Source organism: Amia ocellicauda, chromosome 14, assembly GCF_036373705.1.
Source record: "Amia ocellicauda isolate fAmiCal2 chromosome 14, fAmiCal2.hap1, whole genome shotgun sequence".
NCBI lineage: Eukaryota > Metazoa > Chordata > Actinopteri > Amiiformes > Amiidae > Amia > Amia ocellicauda.
In genome coordinates this window covers 22,079,540-22,096,458 of record NC_089863.1, presented here as the reverse complement: position 1 = coordinate 22,096,458, position 16,919 = coordinate 22,079,540, and the positions used below count along the sequence as shown (strand labels likewise).

The 16,919-nt window shown below is 44.7% G+C and overlaps 1 protein-coding gene and 3 non-coding genes across 4 annotated transcripts; 2 read left to right on the top strand and 2 right to left on the bottom strand.

The window, feature by feature from the left end:
• Positions 1-5,881: 5,881 nt before the first annotated feature.
• Positions 5,882-5,953, bottom strand: trnaa-ugc (transfer RNA alanine (anticodon UGC)). The gene has a single exon. It is a non-coding gene; the product is annotated as a tRNA-Ala (tRNA).
• Positions 5,954-9,183: 3,230 nt separating this feature from the next.
• LOC136767271 (zona pellucida sperm-binding protein 3-like) lies at positions 9,184-11,861 on the bottom strand. The gene is made up of 9 exons (XM_066721054.1): positions 11,260-11,861; positions 11,000-11,115; positions 10,783-10,916; positions 10,528-10,702; positions 10,333-10,447; positions 10,079-10,176; positions 9,934-10,007; positions 9,321-9,706; positions 9,184-9,243 (listed from the first exon to the last, which is right to left on the bottom strand). Exons 1-8 carry the CDS (start codon positions 11,719-11,721, stop codon positions 9,336-9,338), a joined length of 1,545 nt encoding a protein of 514 aa, XP_066577151.1. The 5' UTR covers positions 11,722-11,861; the 3' UTR covers positions 9,184-9,243; positions 9,321-9,335.
• A 921-nt stretch (positions 11,862-12,782) lies between these two features.
• Positions 12,783-12,853, top strand: trnag-ccc (transfer RNA glycine (anticodon CCC)). Its single transcript has one exon. It is a non-coding gene; the product is annotated as a tRNA-Gly (tRNA).
• A 798-nt stretch (positions 12,854-13,651) lies between these two features.
• Positions 13,652-13,723, top strand: trnam-cau (transfer RNA methionine (anticodon CAU)). Its single transcript has one exon. It is a non-coding gene; the product is annotated as a tRNA-Met (tRNA).
• Positions 13,724-16,919: the final 3,196 nt, after the last annotated feature.

Below are 16,919 nucleotides of genomic sequence, written 5' to 3'. Positions count from 1 at the left end.
TACCTGGTGTCTATTGTGTAACGCGCCGCATCTTTTTATTTATTAATTAATTTATTTATTTCCATTTTCCGATACTGTCTGGCTGAGCCCCCGTGTCCTAGTGGATCAGACACTGGGTTCCTAAGCCAGGGAGTGTGGCTTTGAGTCCCAGCTGCTCAGAAGCACGGTCATTTTTAAGCTCGGATCTGAGCTCAGACTGAGCCCCGATCCGCTTAGTACAACACAATTGACATGATGCTTCCCACAGCACATACAGGGTGAAATGTAAAGGCACTGAAACTAGTAACGCTGCTCCAGCGCATGGAGAAGCTCGGTGTGCAGTCTTGAACAGGAAAGTGGAAATAACGCAGGGCTTTGCAAACTTGTATTGCTTGCAATATGCAATATAGGAGTGGCTGTGAAGTTAACAGGTGGCTGAGTTCCCAAGGAGCAGAGTGGCGCAGCGGAAGCATGCTGGGCCCATAACCCAGAGGTCAATGGATCGAAACCATCCTCTGCTATGTTTCAACTCTGGTTTTGTTTCATTTCGGAAAGGTCTGAATAAAGTGCAATCTGGAAAGATGCTAATGGACATTTTCCTTCCGCACTCAGGAACAGGAAACTGCAGATAACGCAGGGCTTCCCAAATGTTCACCGATTGCAATTTGGAAAACAAATTGCCTGCCACTTGTTCGACCACAGTGAGATATTGTTGGAAAGCAGTTTCTAAGCGTTGGTGGTATAGTGGTTAGCATAGCTGCCTTCCAAGCAGTTGACCCGGGTTTGATTCCCGCAATATATGCAATACGCAATATACACTCCCCTCTCTGTCTGTTCTCAGCTGCCTAGTGTGCTCTTTCATGCTGCTTCAGACACTTTTAAGAACATAAGAGAGTTAACAAAGGAGAGGGGACCATTCGACCCATCGTGCTTGTTTGGTGTTCATTAATATCGAAGTGATCCAAGGATCCTTTCCAGACCATTTTTAAATGTTCCCAAACTTTCAGATTCTACCACATCGCTGGGTAGTTTATTCCAGATTGTGACTACTCTCTGTGTAAAGAAGTGTCTCCTGTTTTCCGTTTTGAATGCCTTGAAGCCCAATTTCCATTTGTGTCCCCGGGTAGTCTCCTCTGTTCCAGGGTGAAAAGGTTCAGTTCCCTCAGTCTCTCCGAGTAGGACTTTCCCTTGAAGACCTGGAATAAGTCTGGTTGCTCTCCTCTGAACTGCCTCTAAGGCAGCAATATCCTTTTTGAAGTGTGGTGCCCAGAACTGTACACAGTATTCCAGATGAGGTCTAACTAGCGCATTGTACAGTCTTAACATTACTGCCCTTGTTTTAAATTCTACACTTTTGACAATATACCCTAGCATTCTGTTTGCCTTCTTTATTGCTTCCCCACATTGCTTGGATGGAGAAAGTGAGGAGTCCACATAGACTCCTAGGTCTTTCTCATGCGTTACTTCATGTAGATCTGTACCTCCCATAGTGTAATTATAGTGGACATTTTTGTTACCTGCATGTATTACCTTGCACTTGTCCACATTGAATTTCATTTGCCAGGTGTCAGCCCACAACTGAATATTATCTAAGTTCCTCTGAATAGCCTGTGCTGCCAAGATTGTATCTGCTGAGCCACCTTTTTTCTTGAAGTACTGTTGGAATTATCCCATCTGGCCCAGGTGATTTGTTTGTTTTTAATTCTGCTAGTCCCTTTAGTACCTCCTCCTCATTGATCCTGATCTCTCTTAGGGTTTGACTGGACTGATTGTCAACCTGTGGCATGTCATCTGTTTTTTCTTTTGTAAAAACCTCTGTGAAATACTCATTTAGAATATTTGCCACATCTTGTTCAATTTCCAAGATACCTCCGTTTTTGCCCTTTATCTGTTTCACCTCCTCCTTTATTAACCGCTTGCTGTTGTGATATTGAAAAAAGCTCTTTGCATTGGTTTGAGCTCCAAGAGCTATGTTTCTTTCTAATTCCCTCTCTGCTTTCCTGATCCCTTTCTTAAGATCTCTTTGCAGCTCAACATATTCTATGTATTTTGTTTCGTCACCATCCCTTTTGTATGCACTATACAACATTGTCTTCCTCTTTATATTTTTTGCATACCTCTATTATACCATTTTGGCCAATGTTTTTTGTTCCTCAATTTGCTAAGTTTTGGTACAAATTGCTCCTGAGCCTCGAGTAGTATATTCTTAAAATATACCCATGCATTTTCAACTAACTCTGTATCCAGTGTGCTCCAGTCTACCTCTTCTAAGTGCCGTCTCTTACCTTCAAGGTTTGCTTTTCTAAAATTGTAGACCATTGTTTTAGACTTGGACCTTGTTTTTTGAAAGAATGCCTCAAAGACAACCATATTGTGATCACAATTTGCCATTGGTTCTCTAACTACTGTCCCCCTGACTCTATCTTGGTCATTTGAAAAGATCAAGTCAATACATGCGCTCTCTCTGGTTGGTTCCCTAACAAATTGAGTTAGAAAGCAGTCATTTACCATCTCAACCATTTCCATTTCTGCTTCTGTAGTCCCCACTGGGCTTTCCCAGTCTAAGTTTGGGAAATTGAAATCCCCCATTATAACAGCCACATCCTTGCTACATGCAGTCCTGATTACACTTTACAATGCAGCATCTTTCTGAATATCTGAGTTTGGTTGCCTGTAACACACTCCTACCGCTAATCCTCCAGATCTCTTGTTCAAAAGTTTCACCCACAAAGATTCTGTTCCGTTACTGGGATCTAATACAAGTTCTTCTGCCTCAATGTCATTTTTCACATATAATGCTACCCCACCCCCTCTTCGATTTTGCCTGTCTCACCTAAACTGTGTGTATCCTTCCAACTTGTATTCATCCCCATCATTTTCTGTAAGCCATGTTTCTGTCACTCCTACAACATCATAGTCACACACCAGCACTGTGGCTTCCAAGTCTAACATCTTGTTCCTTATACTCCTGGCATTGAGGTACAAACATTTCAGGACTTTCCTACTGGCAGTTTCCCTTGGTTTCCTTTCCTTAGTGGAACATCTCCCATTGTCATAGCTCCCTGCCCCCCTGGTTCCTAGTTTAAATGCTTCTCAATTTCACTGCACATACGCTCTTCCAATGCATTAGCCCCCCGTCTGTTTAGATGTAGACCGTCCGGTTTGTACAGGTCCCATCTATCCCAGAAGAAAGACCAATGCTCCATAAACCTAAACCCCTCTTCCCTACACCAAGCTTTCAACCACGTGTTAAACTTTCTAATCTCTGCCTGTCTCCCTGACCATGACCAGTGGATTCCCCCCGGCTTTGGCCAGTAGCCCGTCTACTAGTTTAGGGAGATCTGCAACCTGAGCACCAGGCAGGCAAGATACCAATGCGGGTCTCCATGTCACTAGAACACACTGTGTGATCTACACCTCTAAGAATTGAGTCTCCTACTATAACTACCTCCTTCGTCTGGGGGGGGATTGGGCACCATGGTGCTCTGGTGCTCAACTGCCCCCCATCATCCTCTGAGCTGTCACTGTCCAACTCGGTGTCCAGCAGTTGGAACCTGTTGGGCAATTCAAGCTCTTGGGGTGTCTCTACGGGGTGTGCACGCCCTTTTCTGCGGTTACGACCTACTGTAACCCAGCAGTTCTCTACGCTGTCCTGCTCTAAGGTCTCAACTCTCCTAGGTTTTACCCCCAATTCACACCTAATTGGCCCCACCTGGCTCCTCCTGCAACAGAATTCCTGCTAGTCCTAGACAGAAACTCCCTTCTACAACCTGTTTACTTTCACCAACTCAGCAGCTGAACTGAATTGGCTTCAATTTAGGCAAACTACAGACAATGCTAACGTCAATTTAAGGCAAACTTAAAACAAAATGAGCAATGCTAAGACTATTCTGAAACTAGTCAAACAACAAGATGGCTACCTCTCACCTGTACTCTCCGGTCTCTCTCTGTGGCAACTTGAAAATACTTCTGTTTACCTTTTTGCAAGATCAACGACAAGGTGGTAAGCACTTTACACTGTCAGCTGTGCAATTACTCATGCAACCTTAGTGTTACTGGTTACTGCTGGTGTACAAAACACTGACCCCGACGTCATTTGAACACGCACCCTTGTGATCTAGAGTCAGACGTGCTACCCTTGCCACAAGAGCTCGCTGCTTTCAAGGCGGGTGGTGAAACGCTCCTCTTTAAATTATTATTGGTAGTAGTAGTAGTAGTAGTAGTAGTAGTAGTAGTAGTAGTAGTAGTAGTAGTAGTAGTAGTAGTAGTAGTAGTAGTAGTAGTAGTAGTAGTAGTAGTAGTGGTGCATATCCGATACAGCGTGCTCTACATATTGCTTTGAATGCATGTGTAATTTACTCATGAATTTAGGTCCGTTCCTTGCTGATGGATTGATTATGGAGAGAGGGAGGGTCTACATATAAGTCGGTGTCCTGTGGGGGACAATGCTTTGCTTAAGGAGTCTGCATTTGGTAGACTTTCGAGGTGCACAATTCAGTGGGAGAAAACGCATCGGTCGGTGCTTGGTTAACACTTCTTTTTTAGTAGCTTAGTAGAGCCAATGAGCTCGGTGTTAGTGCGTGTGCCTCCAATGTATCACACCTGGCACCTGTCACCGCTAATTCCCTTGTTCTGACGACGGTCTGTGTTTAACTTCAAGCCAACAAGTAAAGACAACGCGCGTTTTAGATGGCATGTGTGTCAACGTGATGATGACGATGTTCAAGTACACCGTGCCGTTTAAAGCGCCCAAATCTTACAGCCTGCGCACTTACACTCACCTAAAGGATTATTAGGAACACCTGTTCAATTTCTCATTAATGCAATTATCTAACCAACCAATCACATGGCAATTGCTTCAATGCATTTTGGGGTGTGGTCCTGGTCAAGACAATCTCCTGAACTCCAAACTGAATGTCTGAATGGGAAAGAAAGGTGATTTAAGCAATTTTGAGCGTGGCATGGTTGTTGGTGCCAGACGGGCCGGTCTGAGTATTTCACAATCTGCTCAGTTACTGGGATTTTCACGCACAACCATTTCTAGGGTTTACAAAGAATGGTGTGAAAAGGGAAAAACATCCAGTATGCGGCAGTCCTGTGGGCGAAAATGCCTTGTTGATGCTAGAGGTCAGAATTTGGTGTAAACAGAATGAGAACATGGATCCATCATGCCTTGTTACCACTGTGCAGGCTGGTGGTGGTGGTGTAATGGTGTGGGGGATGTTTTCTTGGCACACTTTAGGCCCCTTAGTGCCAATTGGGCATCGTTTAAATGCCACGGCCTACCTGAGCATTGTTTCTGACCATGTCCATCCCTTTATGACCACCATGTACCCATCCTCTGATGGCTACTTCCAGCAGGATAATGCACCATGTCACAAAGGTCGAATCATTTCAAATTGGTTTCTTGAACATGACAATGAGTTCACTGTACTAAACTGGCCCCCACAGTCACCAGATCTCAACCCAATAGAGCATCTTTGGGATGTGGTGGAACGGGAGCTTCGTGCCCTGGATGTGCATCACACAAATCTCCATCAACTGCAAGATGCTATCCTATCAATATGGGCCAACATTTCTAAAGAATGCTTTCAGCACCTTGTTGAATCAATGCCATGTAGAATTAAGGCAGTTCTGAAGGCGAAAGGGGGTCAAACACAGTATTAGTATGGTGTTCCTAATAATCCTTTAGGTGAGTGTATACAGAACCAGCTTGCAATCCGGCCCATTGTTTCACTTCTCACAATGAATACATACACACGCTGTTTCTCGGACGAATGCTGGGAGAGAGTGCCGAAAAGGCCCATGCTAGTGTGACCGATGAATCACGGCCTCCCGATTTGTTCGGTACTTGCTATGTGCATCCAATGACATAGTGCACGGGCTCCATTAAAAGACAGTCTGGAGATGCCGAGGACTGAACTCGGGACCTCATACATGCAAAGCATGCGCTCTACCACTGAGCTACATCCCCAATGCCAGCCTGTCTTCTCTCAAACTTTGTATCTCTGTCAACAACAAACATACATGCAAAACGAGATAGAAAAGAGCAGTGATGGTGTCGTTACTCACAAAAAGAAATGTATTACGTTGTATTCTTTACTCATATAAACAGTAACAAGATACTTTACTTATTACTCTCTGGGCAAAGTAATTAGTTACTTTACTATTAGATTACTTTGCATTTCACCCCAAACGTTGCAGGACCTCATTAAACAATTACAAAGTTACACCCACACATGCGGTCGAATAAAGACAGAAACATACTGTTATCTCTTGCTGTTCTAATAAAGCGCCACAGGAAAACCAGGCCAGTGTCGGAAGTCCACGCCCTGATGTGGGAGGAGCGGAGCGATTGTGGGTTTGGTTTGTGTCTCGTTTTAAAGACAGTGACAGAAAGCAACACTACGAGCGATAGAGCCTGGTGTGGAAAGGACTTTTGTGGCTGTCTTATTCTGTATGCTTTAGATGATTGGAGACAGCTAAAAATATACAAGTTTCTGTTAAGAGATATTACGAATAGCTAAAAGGGTATAGACAACATTATATTCAGAAGTTACTGTAAGAAAACTTTCCATGTGCAACACTAAAATAAATATTTGCTATGTATTATTATTATTGTTATTATTGTAATCTTTATCAAGATATGTGCTAGTAGATTTGTATTTTAAATTGCTGAACATGACTCCCTTAACGTATTACTCTTACTACAGATTTGTAACTGCAAACGACAATTTCTGTAATATTTTTAAATTACACCGTAGACGTGCTTAACCAGGGCGAGTTACAGCTGAAATAAAACACACACGTATCACGATGAATCGTACAGTAACAGCAGCTACAATAGAGTTGCACGTTGCACTCGTGGCGTTTATGGACTTATGGACGCATTTATGAAACCAGTCCTTAATGTTTCAGAGGAAAACCCAGATCTGCTTTATTTATGTATACATTCATTGAACTTGTAAATGGGCACACGTTAACGAAATCGTGTTCGCCTTCATACTGATTGTCTCTGCACCTGTGATGTAGTGATTGGCTAGGTACGTATTAAGCAGATCGACTGCAGACTAATAAGGATAATCATTAAGACATCATCTTGCCCCATGGGACTCTTTCTATAGGTCTTGTGAATTTGCTTCAAGGACGCAAGCCAGAGCTCCCCAGCAGCACCAGTGGTGTAGTGCTATCATACAAGACTCTCATTCTTGTGACTTGGGTTTGATTCCCAGCTGGCGCATCTAACACAGCCCGCTCTCTTTCTTGCTTTGATTGCACTTGTCATCTCATTTTTTTCTTCATTCCAGAATGCAGCAGGTAGAATTTTCTTTAGCAATTGACTGGATCATTTCTTTGTGAGGTTTTCAATTTCAAAAACACAAAGACAATGCTTTCTGGGAGTTATATTTCAGTAATAAAACGAGGCACATTGGTGACAAACACAAGCCCTCTTGTGGAAACGATTGACACAGTCATCTGCACAATAGGTAGTCATATTCTGCTGCAGTAGAGAAAAGGTAGTATTCCATCCCGTGTTATTTCACAGGAGTTCGTATGCATCCATTTCAAGTTCAAGAGCGGATGTGACAATTCCTGTAACTATTCACGAGTGGGAGCTACTTAAGGTGCAGCAACATTTCCTTTCCTTTTGAATTCTACCACACTGATCTGCACACCTGTGCAATATAAGGGTTACTTGTGCTTTCTGAAGAAATTCCTTGTAAAATGCCAACACTCAGGATCAACCCAGGGACCTTTAGCTCTTCAGTTTAACACTGTCCCAAATGAGCTATTTCAGCCAATTGTGAAATGGTATCATGATCCCAGAAGTCAAAGTGAAAGAAGCCCTGGCAGAACACAGTCATTGAAAAATTATTATTTTTTGTTCAAGACATAGGGAATTTCTTAATATGAACACAGCAAATCAAGTCAGGATGGCCTCCTTTGGAGGCTTGGCTTTGAATCCCACTTCTGACAAGGGATTTTTTTTACCACCCAGGAACACACACTCACCCGTTCTGGCGACAAGGACAACAGGATTTGAGGACTGTGCTGAAAACGACACTACACAAAGCAATCAATGTTGAAAGAAATTTTAATTTTCTTTCCCCAGATTTTTGGCACATATCTGGAAAAAACTCCCCAGTGATGTGGTTGAAGCTGAAAATGTGGGAACATTCAAAACCAGACTCGATAGGATCCTTGGATCACTTCATTATTAAATAGACACCAAAACAGGCACGATGGGGCAAAGCTATAGATTTATTTGGGGTCTCCCAGATCAGGTTAAATATTTATTTCAAAGTTAACGGTGTAGATACATCCAAAATATGGGCTTTGCAAACTAAGCATTTAGTCAAACTATTTCTCAAAATGTAGAGATTTATCATTATATAGAAATGTGGGTAAACTACTTAAGGATTTATTAAACCTGGAAAAATACAGTCTGTGAAAAAGGACACTCTGAAGCAAAAGGGCTCGGTGGTTACAGTTGGCAGCCCATAGATTTGTGCTTGCCTGATGTATTTCTCTCACTTGACACAGCAGGGTTTAGATTTCATTTAATCCAATTCATACCCCTCGTCTACTAAGTGTTAAACGAGAGAGAGCATTAAAAATGTTTGGACACCATTTTGACAGCCACGCTCTGCAGAGTGAATCATGTGAAAGAATCTAGGGGAGGTAAAGAACGCTAACCACCACCAGGAAAGCAGCTAGAAACAAGCAACAACAATGAAGGAGATGCTTGCACCCACACAGGTTCAAATGTTGCTCACGGTGGCAACCCCATTGGACTTCGAGTCCAGCTCCTTCACCGCTCACTCTTTTGAGACAGCAGCCTTTGAGGATAGAATATTAAGGATACCGATGCAAAAGTACCGGCTAGGGTTGTGGACTGAGCGATTGCTTTGAGCGTCAGAGAGGTTGGCTATAGATGGACTCCAATTAATCAAGCACTACTGTTTGTAGAAAAAGGTCCCCATAACCTCCATCAGTTGGAATACCAGCAACGGCAGCAAGTCTGAAATATCAGAACAGGTGTCAAGACATGCAGGTAGAACCCTGTGCCACATGCAGTCTACAATAAACTGGACTCAGCCCATGTCATCATAGGCCACTGCACACCTTTGACAGGGCCTCAGAATAGGGACCTCATGTCAGAAGTACTGGTAGCTGTGCATTGGAATAAAGAGGAGACCCAGATGCATTTTGAAGGTTTATTGGTTCCACTGCAACAAGCAGACACTGGAATTCCTCCGGGACCTGGGGAGAGAAGGAGCAGATGAGCACTGTAGCCTGGGCAACAAAGCAGTGGAGCACTAGGAGAGGAAGACCCTTACCTGCCAGCCATCCTGTTACACTGGGAATCGTTCATCCTCCTCGTCAGTCTCCTCTCTATGGAACTCCCCTCGCTCATCTTCATCCTCATCCTGAAAGCTCACCCAAGACGACTCCTCACCTTTAAACAGTTCAGCTGCATAGTCCTCCGATGCCACGGTTCTCTCTTCAGAGTCATCCCAGGCATCCACCTCTACCGCTGGTGGACCGTCAACTGCTGCAGACTCCTCTGGCCGAGAGTCCACTTGCCTAGCTTCTCCTTCAGCATGGGACCCCAATCCTGGAACCACATCTTCCCCTGACCAATGGGCTCCTTCCGCCGAGTCCATTTTAGCACCGGGATGCTCCAAGGGCAGCAGGTGACTGGTCACTAGGCCGCTCCTCTGACCTGGTGGAGATACAGATGCAGAAGGTTTGAGGAGTAACGGATTAAGAACACAAACAGCCAATAGGACGTGTGTGGAAGCCAAGCCAAAGCAATACAATATGGAGCAAACAATCCTGCAGTGCCAGAATCGGAGCCATTTGCATGCTGGGTATAGAGGGAGTGCAAGTCGAAGTACTCGCAAGACAGTCAAAGAACGGAGGCAAGATTCATAGCACCAGTACACCCACCTTCCGCACGGTCCCCAGCACACCTGGAGTCACAGCACGTGCACACAGCATGGTTCCCATACAGCTCCTCCCACCTGTTCACAAGAGGAGAGGGTCACAGGCCTGTTTTTTTCCCCCTAGCAGCAGGCTGCTGCAATAGAGGTACCTTTTAGCTTTTCGGTTGTAGGTGCAGGATTTGGTGCCTGGAGTCACATGTTCTGCCACAGTCATGGTGCAGTGCATGTACAGCTCAGTCATCACATGCTGAAGGGGAGCAGACAACAAACAGGGAGGGTTGGCTTCAAGTCACTATAAAAAGGTTCTCCCACATCCTCGGGAAAAGGCTTCCTATAGATCTTGGCTCAGCAATGGTTGAAAAGTCACACAGTGGGTTCCATCGTAGCAGCATGCATTGGATACCTCGGACAGGGTCTTCTGAAACAGGAAGGCGTCGATGGTGAAGCGGAGAACGTCCTTCCTCGTGTACGGCACGAACCTGGACTGGCACCCATCAGCCTTGCTGTCTACCAGGCACCTGTGGGCAAGCAGAGACATTGGCATCTTGACCAGAAGACGGGGTGAAAGCTGGTTAAGCCACCAAGAATACGGCCTTACCCAAAGTTGTCAATCACGGTGAACCTGGGCTTGGAGTGCCGATCTGGAGAGGCCGTGGCATAGCAGGACTGGATGAACAGCCGCTGCCCTTCAGTGGCAAAGTAGCCTGTGGCCTGGAAGTACATGGGCTGACCCAGGTAGTAGATGTTCTTTGGGGAGAGTCTGATCCACTGCTCTGTGGAAGCAGGGCAGGGTTATGCATCCATGCACACACACCCCCTCCACAAGCAGCCAGCAAAGTTACAGATACCGTACCATTGGTGGTGACCAGGATGTAGCCATGTCTGTTCTTCAGCTCTCTGAAGAAGGCAGATTTGTCCATGCCTGGAAGGGTGCTGCCATGCTGGGGGAATGTGGGCTGGTAGCCAATCTTGTAGGAATAGTGAAACCTGCAAAGGCAGTACAGCAGAGCAGATCAGGAAGGAGGCAGCCAATTGCCTCCAATTACTGCTCAGATGAAACAAATCCATACCGGTTGTAGACAAGCTGGATGGGCACAGTGAAGGACACACCCCGGATTACTGGGTGTGAAGAAGTTGGAGGGGAGTAGCGCAGAGTGTTGGAGTACACCAGTCGGCCATTAATGATCTACAGGATTAAGTTTGACACCATGGAAGAGGGATGAGCCAATAAGATACAGGAACCAGCATCACGGCTATCCAGCTATCACTACTTCCCAGAAAACACATAGCATGGAACAGTGCAAATCTGTGAAACCACACGGCTACTTACCGATCGCTTGTTCCCACACTCGTTCAGCCCGTAGATGAAGTAGTAGTAGTGCTCAGTGGTCTTACGGACGGCGCAGCTCCCCAGCATGAGCTCCGAAGGCCTGCACCTGAAGCCGTTGATGTTCTTATGCACTGCCACGTACATCTTACTGTAGTCTCCCCACACTGCAACGCCTCGGTTCTGGACCTTCTTGGGATGCACACCTTTCCGCAGGTTGTCACCGGGGAACAGGATGCGCCTCAGGTCATCCGGCATGGGCTTGCTGCCAGTGGCCGGCCGGAGTTTCTTTGGGTCTACCAGAGGAGCCGACGCCTGGATGAACATGGGGAGAATGCGGTAGTGCTTGGACAGCGTCTTGATATCGGAGGATTCCTTTGAAGTCTCATTGTCACTGTCGGCAAAGACCGGTGTAGGGAATAATACTCCTACACAGAGGCAGAGAGCAATGCAGATCAGCTTCATTGCACACAGAACAAGCACGTGACAACGCCACTGGAAAGAGAGGATTAAACAACAGCACTGCAATGCCTCTGCAATAACCACTAAACCCCCAGTTCACTCACAGACACACTAGCCCGGAAAGTGATAATCACTAGGGCACTGCTCCTGCTCTATATAGGGCTAGACATAAATAACAAACAGCTGCTATGGCGATCTCTCAATTAACACATCCAGCTGAATCATCCCTATTGGTATCTGCTGCTTGTATGTTGTGTGTAATGCCTGGATACATTTATTAATGTGTTTGTTATATCCAGTGAATTAGAGGGCTAGGTCTGTCATTTTTGTATCATGTTGTTCACATAAGTTGAAGTGCCTATAGCTTTCAAATTGCAGTTTAAATTCATTGTTTCACATATTCCACCTAATCAAGCCATTGTTAAAGCTAAGGGCAGCTGCATTGTCTGGAATTCATTTGGAAAAGGCGTTAATTGCTGGAACCCTGTTGATTTACTTAACGTGGTTGAAATGCCCCTCGTGAGCATCGCTTGCTCAACGAGCTTGTCAGGGCGTTTGTTTTGTCAGAGGACGATATGTTTACTGCAATACGTGCTACAGAAGTAAAGGAAGTCTGTTTCATGAGCAATTCATCTGTATTGTCAGCTCCTCCTTAATCATTATTATTATTGGTAGAATCATAAACCACACGTATCACGATGAATCGTACAGTAACAGCAGCTACAATAGAGCAGGTTATAACTGAACTAAAGTGTGCACGTTGCACTCGTGGCGTTAATGGACTTATGGACGCATTTATGAAACCAGTCCTTAATGTATCAGAGGAAAACCCAGATCTGCTTTATTTATGTATACATTCATTGAACTTGTAAATGGGCACACGTTAACGAAATCGTGTTCGCCTTCATACTGATTGTCTCTGCACCTGTGATGTAGTGATTGGCTAGGTACGTATTAAGCAGATCGACAACAGACTAATAAGCATAATCATTAAGACATCATCTTGCCCCATGGGACGCTTTCTATGAATTTGCTTCAAGGACGCAAGCCAGAGCTTCCCAGCAGCGCCAGTGGTGTAGTGGTATCATACAAGATTCCCATTCTTGTGACTTGGGTTTGATTCCCAGCTGGCGCATCTAACACAGCCCGCTCTCTTTCTTGCTTTGATTGCACTTGTCATCTCATTTTTTTCTTCATTCCAGAATGCAGCAGGTAGACTTTTCTTTAGCAATTGACTGGATCATTTCTTTGTGAGGTTTTCAATTTCAAAAACACAGACAATATTTTCAGGGAGTTATATTTCAGAAATAAAACGAGGCACATTGGTGACAAATGCCAGCCCTCTTTTCGAATCGATTGACGCAATAATCTGCGCAATAGGTAGTCACATTCTGCTGCAGCAGAGAAGGGGTAGTTATCCATCTCGTGTTATTTCACAGGAGTTCGTATGTGCCCCTTTCAAATTGAGGAGCTTACGTGACAGTTCCTGTGACTATTCACTTCTTTACCTGGTGTCTATTGTGTAACGCGCCGCATCTTTTTATTTATTAATTAATTTATTTATTTCCATTTTCCGATACTGTCTGGCTGAGCCCCCGTGTCCTAGTGGATCAGACACTGGGTTCCTAAGCCAGGGAGTGTGGCTTTGAGTCCCAGCTGCTCAGAAGCACGGTCATTTTTAAGCTCGGATCTGAGCTCAGACTGAGCCCCGATCCGCTTAGTACAAAACAATTGACATGATGCTTCCCACAGCACATACAGGGTGAAATGTGAAGGCACTGAAACCTGGAAAGCTGCTCCAGCGCATGGAGAAGCTCGGTGTGCAGTCTTGAACAGGAAAGTGGAAATAACGCAGGGCTTTGCAAACTTGTATTGCTTGCAATATGCAATATAGGAGTGGCTGTGACGTTAACAGGTAGATGAGTGCCCAAGGAGCAGAGTGGCGCAGCGGAAGCGAGCTGGGCCCATAACCCAGAGGTCGATGGTTCGAAACCATCCTCTGTTATGTTTCAACTCTGGTTTTGTTTCATTTCGGAAAGGTCTGAATAAAGTGCAATCTGGAAAGATGCTAATGGACATTTTCCTTCCGCACTCAGGAACAGGAAACTGCAGATAACGCAGGGCTTCCCAAATGTTCACCGATTGCAATTTGGAAAACGAATTGCCTGCCACTTTGCAATCCTGGAATCATGTTCGACCACAGTGAGATATTGGGTTCGATTCCCGGCCTACGCAATATACACTTCCCTCTCTGTCTGTTCTCAGCTGCCTAGTGTGCTCTTTCATGCTGCTTCAGACCCTTTTAAGAACATAAGAGAGTTAACAAACGAGAGGGGACCATTCGACCCATCGTGCTCGTTTGGTGTTCATTAATATCGAAGTGATCCAAGGATCCTTTCCAGACCATTTTTAAATGTTCCCAAACTTTCAGATTCTACCACATCGCTGGGAAGTTTATTCCAGATTGTGACTACTCTCTGTGTAAAGAAGTGTCTCCTGTTTTCCGTTTTGAATGCCTTGAAGCCCAATTTCCATTTGTGTCCCCGGGTAGTCTCCTCTGTTCCAGGGTGAAAAGGTTCAGTTCCCTCAGTCTCTCCGAGTAGGACTTTCCCTTGAAGACCTGGAATAAGTCTGGTTGCTCTCCTCTGAACTGCCTCTAAGGCAGCAATATCCTTTTTGAAGTGTGGTGCCCAGAACTGTACACAGTATTCCAGATGAGGTCTAACTAGCGCATTGTACAGTCTTAACATTACTGCCCTTGTTTTAAATTCTACACTTTTGACAATATACCCTAGCATTCTGTTTGCCTTCTTTATTGCTTCCCCACATTGCTTGGATGGAGAAAGTGAGGAGTCCACATAGACTCCTAGGTCTTTCTCATGCGTTACTTCATGTAGATCTGTACCTCCCATAGTGTAATTATAGTGGACATTTTTGTTACCTGCATGTATTACCTTGCACTTGTCCACATTGAATTTCATTTGCCAGGTGTCAGCCCACAACTGAATATTATCTAAGTTCCTCTGAATAGCCTGTGCTGCCAAGATTGTATCTGCTGAGCCACCTTTTTTCTTGAAGTACTGTTGGAATTATCCCATCTGGCCCAGGTGATTTGTTTGTTTTTAATTCTGCTAGTCCCTTTAGTACCTCCTCCTCATTGATCCTGATCTCTCTTAGGGTTTGACTGGACTGATTGTCAACCTGTGGCATGTCATCTGTTTTTTCTTTTGTAAAAACCTCTGTGAAATACTCATTTAGAATATTTGCCACATCTTGTTCAATTTCCAAGATACCTCCGTTTTTGCCCTTTATCTGTTTCACCTCCTCCTTTATTAACCGCTTGCTGTTGTGATATTGAAAAAAGCTCTTTGCATTGGTTTGAGCTCCAAGAGCTATGTTTCTTTCTAATTCCCTCTCTGCTTTCCTGATCCCTTTCTTAAGATCTCTTTGCAGCTCAACATATTCTATGTATTTTGTTTCGTCACCATCCCTTTTGTATGCACTATACAACATTGTCTTCCTCTTTATATTTTTTGCATACCTCTATTATACCATTTTGGCCAATGTTTTTTGTTCCTCAATTTGCTAAGTTTTGGTACAAATTGCTCCTGAGCCTCGAGTAGTATATTCTTAAAATATACCCATGCATTTTCAACTAACTCTGTATCCAGTGTGCTCCAGTCTACCTCTTCTAAGTGCCGTCTCATACCTTCAAGGTTTGCTTTTCTAAAATTGTAGACCATTGTTTTAGACTTGGACCTTGTTTTTTGAAAGAATGCCTCAAAGACAACCATATTGTGATCACAATTTGCCATTGGTTCTCTAACTACTGTCCCCCTGACTCTATCTTGGTCATTTGAAAAGATCAAGTCAATACATGCGCTCTCTCTGGTTGGTTCCCTAACAAATTGAGTTAGAAAGCAGTCATTTACCATCTCAACCATTTCCATTTCTGCTTCTGTAGTCCCCACTGGGCTTTCCCAGTCTAAGTTTGGGAAATTGAAATCCCCCATTATAACAGCCACATCCTTGCTACATGCAGTCCTGATTACACTGTACAATGCAGCATCTTTCTGAATATCTGAGTTTGGTGGCCTGTAACACACTCCTACCGCTAATCCTCCAGATCTCTTGTTCAAAAGTTTCACCCACAAAGATTCTGTTCCGTTACTGGGATCTAATACAAGTTCTTCTGCCTCAATGTCATTTTTCACATATAATGCTACCCCACCCCCTCTTCGATTTTGCCTGTCTCACCTAAACTGTGTGTATCCTTCCAACTTGTATTCATCCCCATCATTTTCTGTAAGCCATGTTTCTGTCACTCCTACAACATCATAGTCACACACCAGCACTGTGGCTTCCAAGTCTAACATCTTGTTCCTTATACTCCTGGCATTGAGGTACAAACATTTCAGGACTTTCCTACTGGCAGTTTCCCTTGGTTTCCTTTCCTTAGTGGAACATCTCCCATTGTCATAGTTCCCTGCCCCCCTGGTTCCTAGTTTAAATGCTTCTCAATTTCACTGCACATACGCTCTTCCAATGCATTAGCCCCCCTTCTGTTTAGATGTAGACCGTCCGGTTTGTACAGGTCCCATCTATCCCAGAAGAAAGACCAATGCTCCATAAACCTAAACCCCTCTTCCCTACACCAAGCTTTCAACCACGTGTTAAACTTTCTAATCTCTGCCTGTCTCCCTGACCATGACCAGTGGATTCCCCCCGGCTTTGGCCAGTAGCCCGTCTACTAGTTTAGGGAGATCTGCAACCTGAGCACCAGGCAGGCAAGATACCAATGCGGGTCTCCATGTCACTAGAACACACTGTGTGATCTACACCTCTAAGAATTGAGTCTCCTACTATACCTACCTCCTTCGTCTGGGGGGGGATTGGGCACCATGGTGCTCTGGTGCTCAACTGCCCCCCATCACCCTCTGAGCTGTCACTGTCCAACTCGGTGTCCAGCAGTTGGAACCTGTTGGGCAATTCAAGCTCTTGGGGTGTCTCTACGGGGTGTGCACGCCCTTTTCTGCGGTTACGACCTACTGTAACCCAGCAGTTCTCTACGCTGTCCTGCTCTAAGGTCTCAACTCTCCTAGGTTTTACCCCCAATTCACACCTAATTGGCCCCACCTGGCTCCTCCTGCAACAGAATTCCTGCTAGTCCTAGACAGAAACTCCCTTCTACAACCTGTTTA

Excerpts from the sequence above, each read along its gene's own strand:
- LOC136767271 (XM_066721054.1), bottom strand. The coding sequence starts at position 11,721 with ATGAAGCTGATCTGCATTGCTCTCTGCCTCTGTGTAGGAGTATTATTC. Across the intron at positions 11,116-11,259 it reads AGTGTGGGAACAAGCGATCG|ATCATTAATGGCCGACTGGT; the intron begins GTAAGTAGCCGT and ends TTAATCCTGTAG. Across the intron at positions 9,707-9,933 it reads TGCTGGGGACCGTGCGGAAG|GTCAGAGGAGCGGCCTAGTG; the intron begins GTGGGTGTACTG and ends TATCTCCACCAG.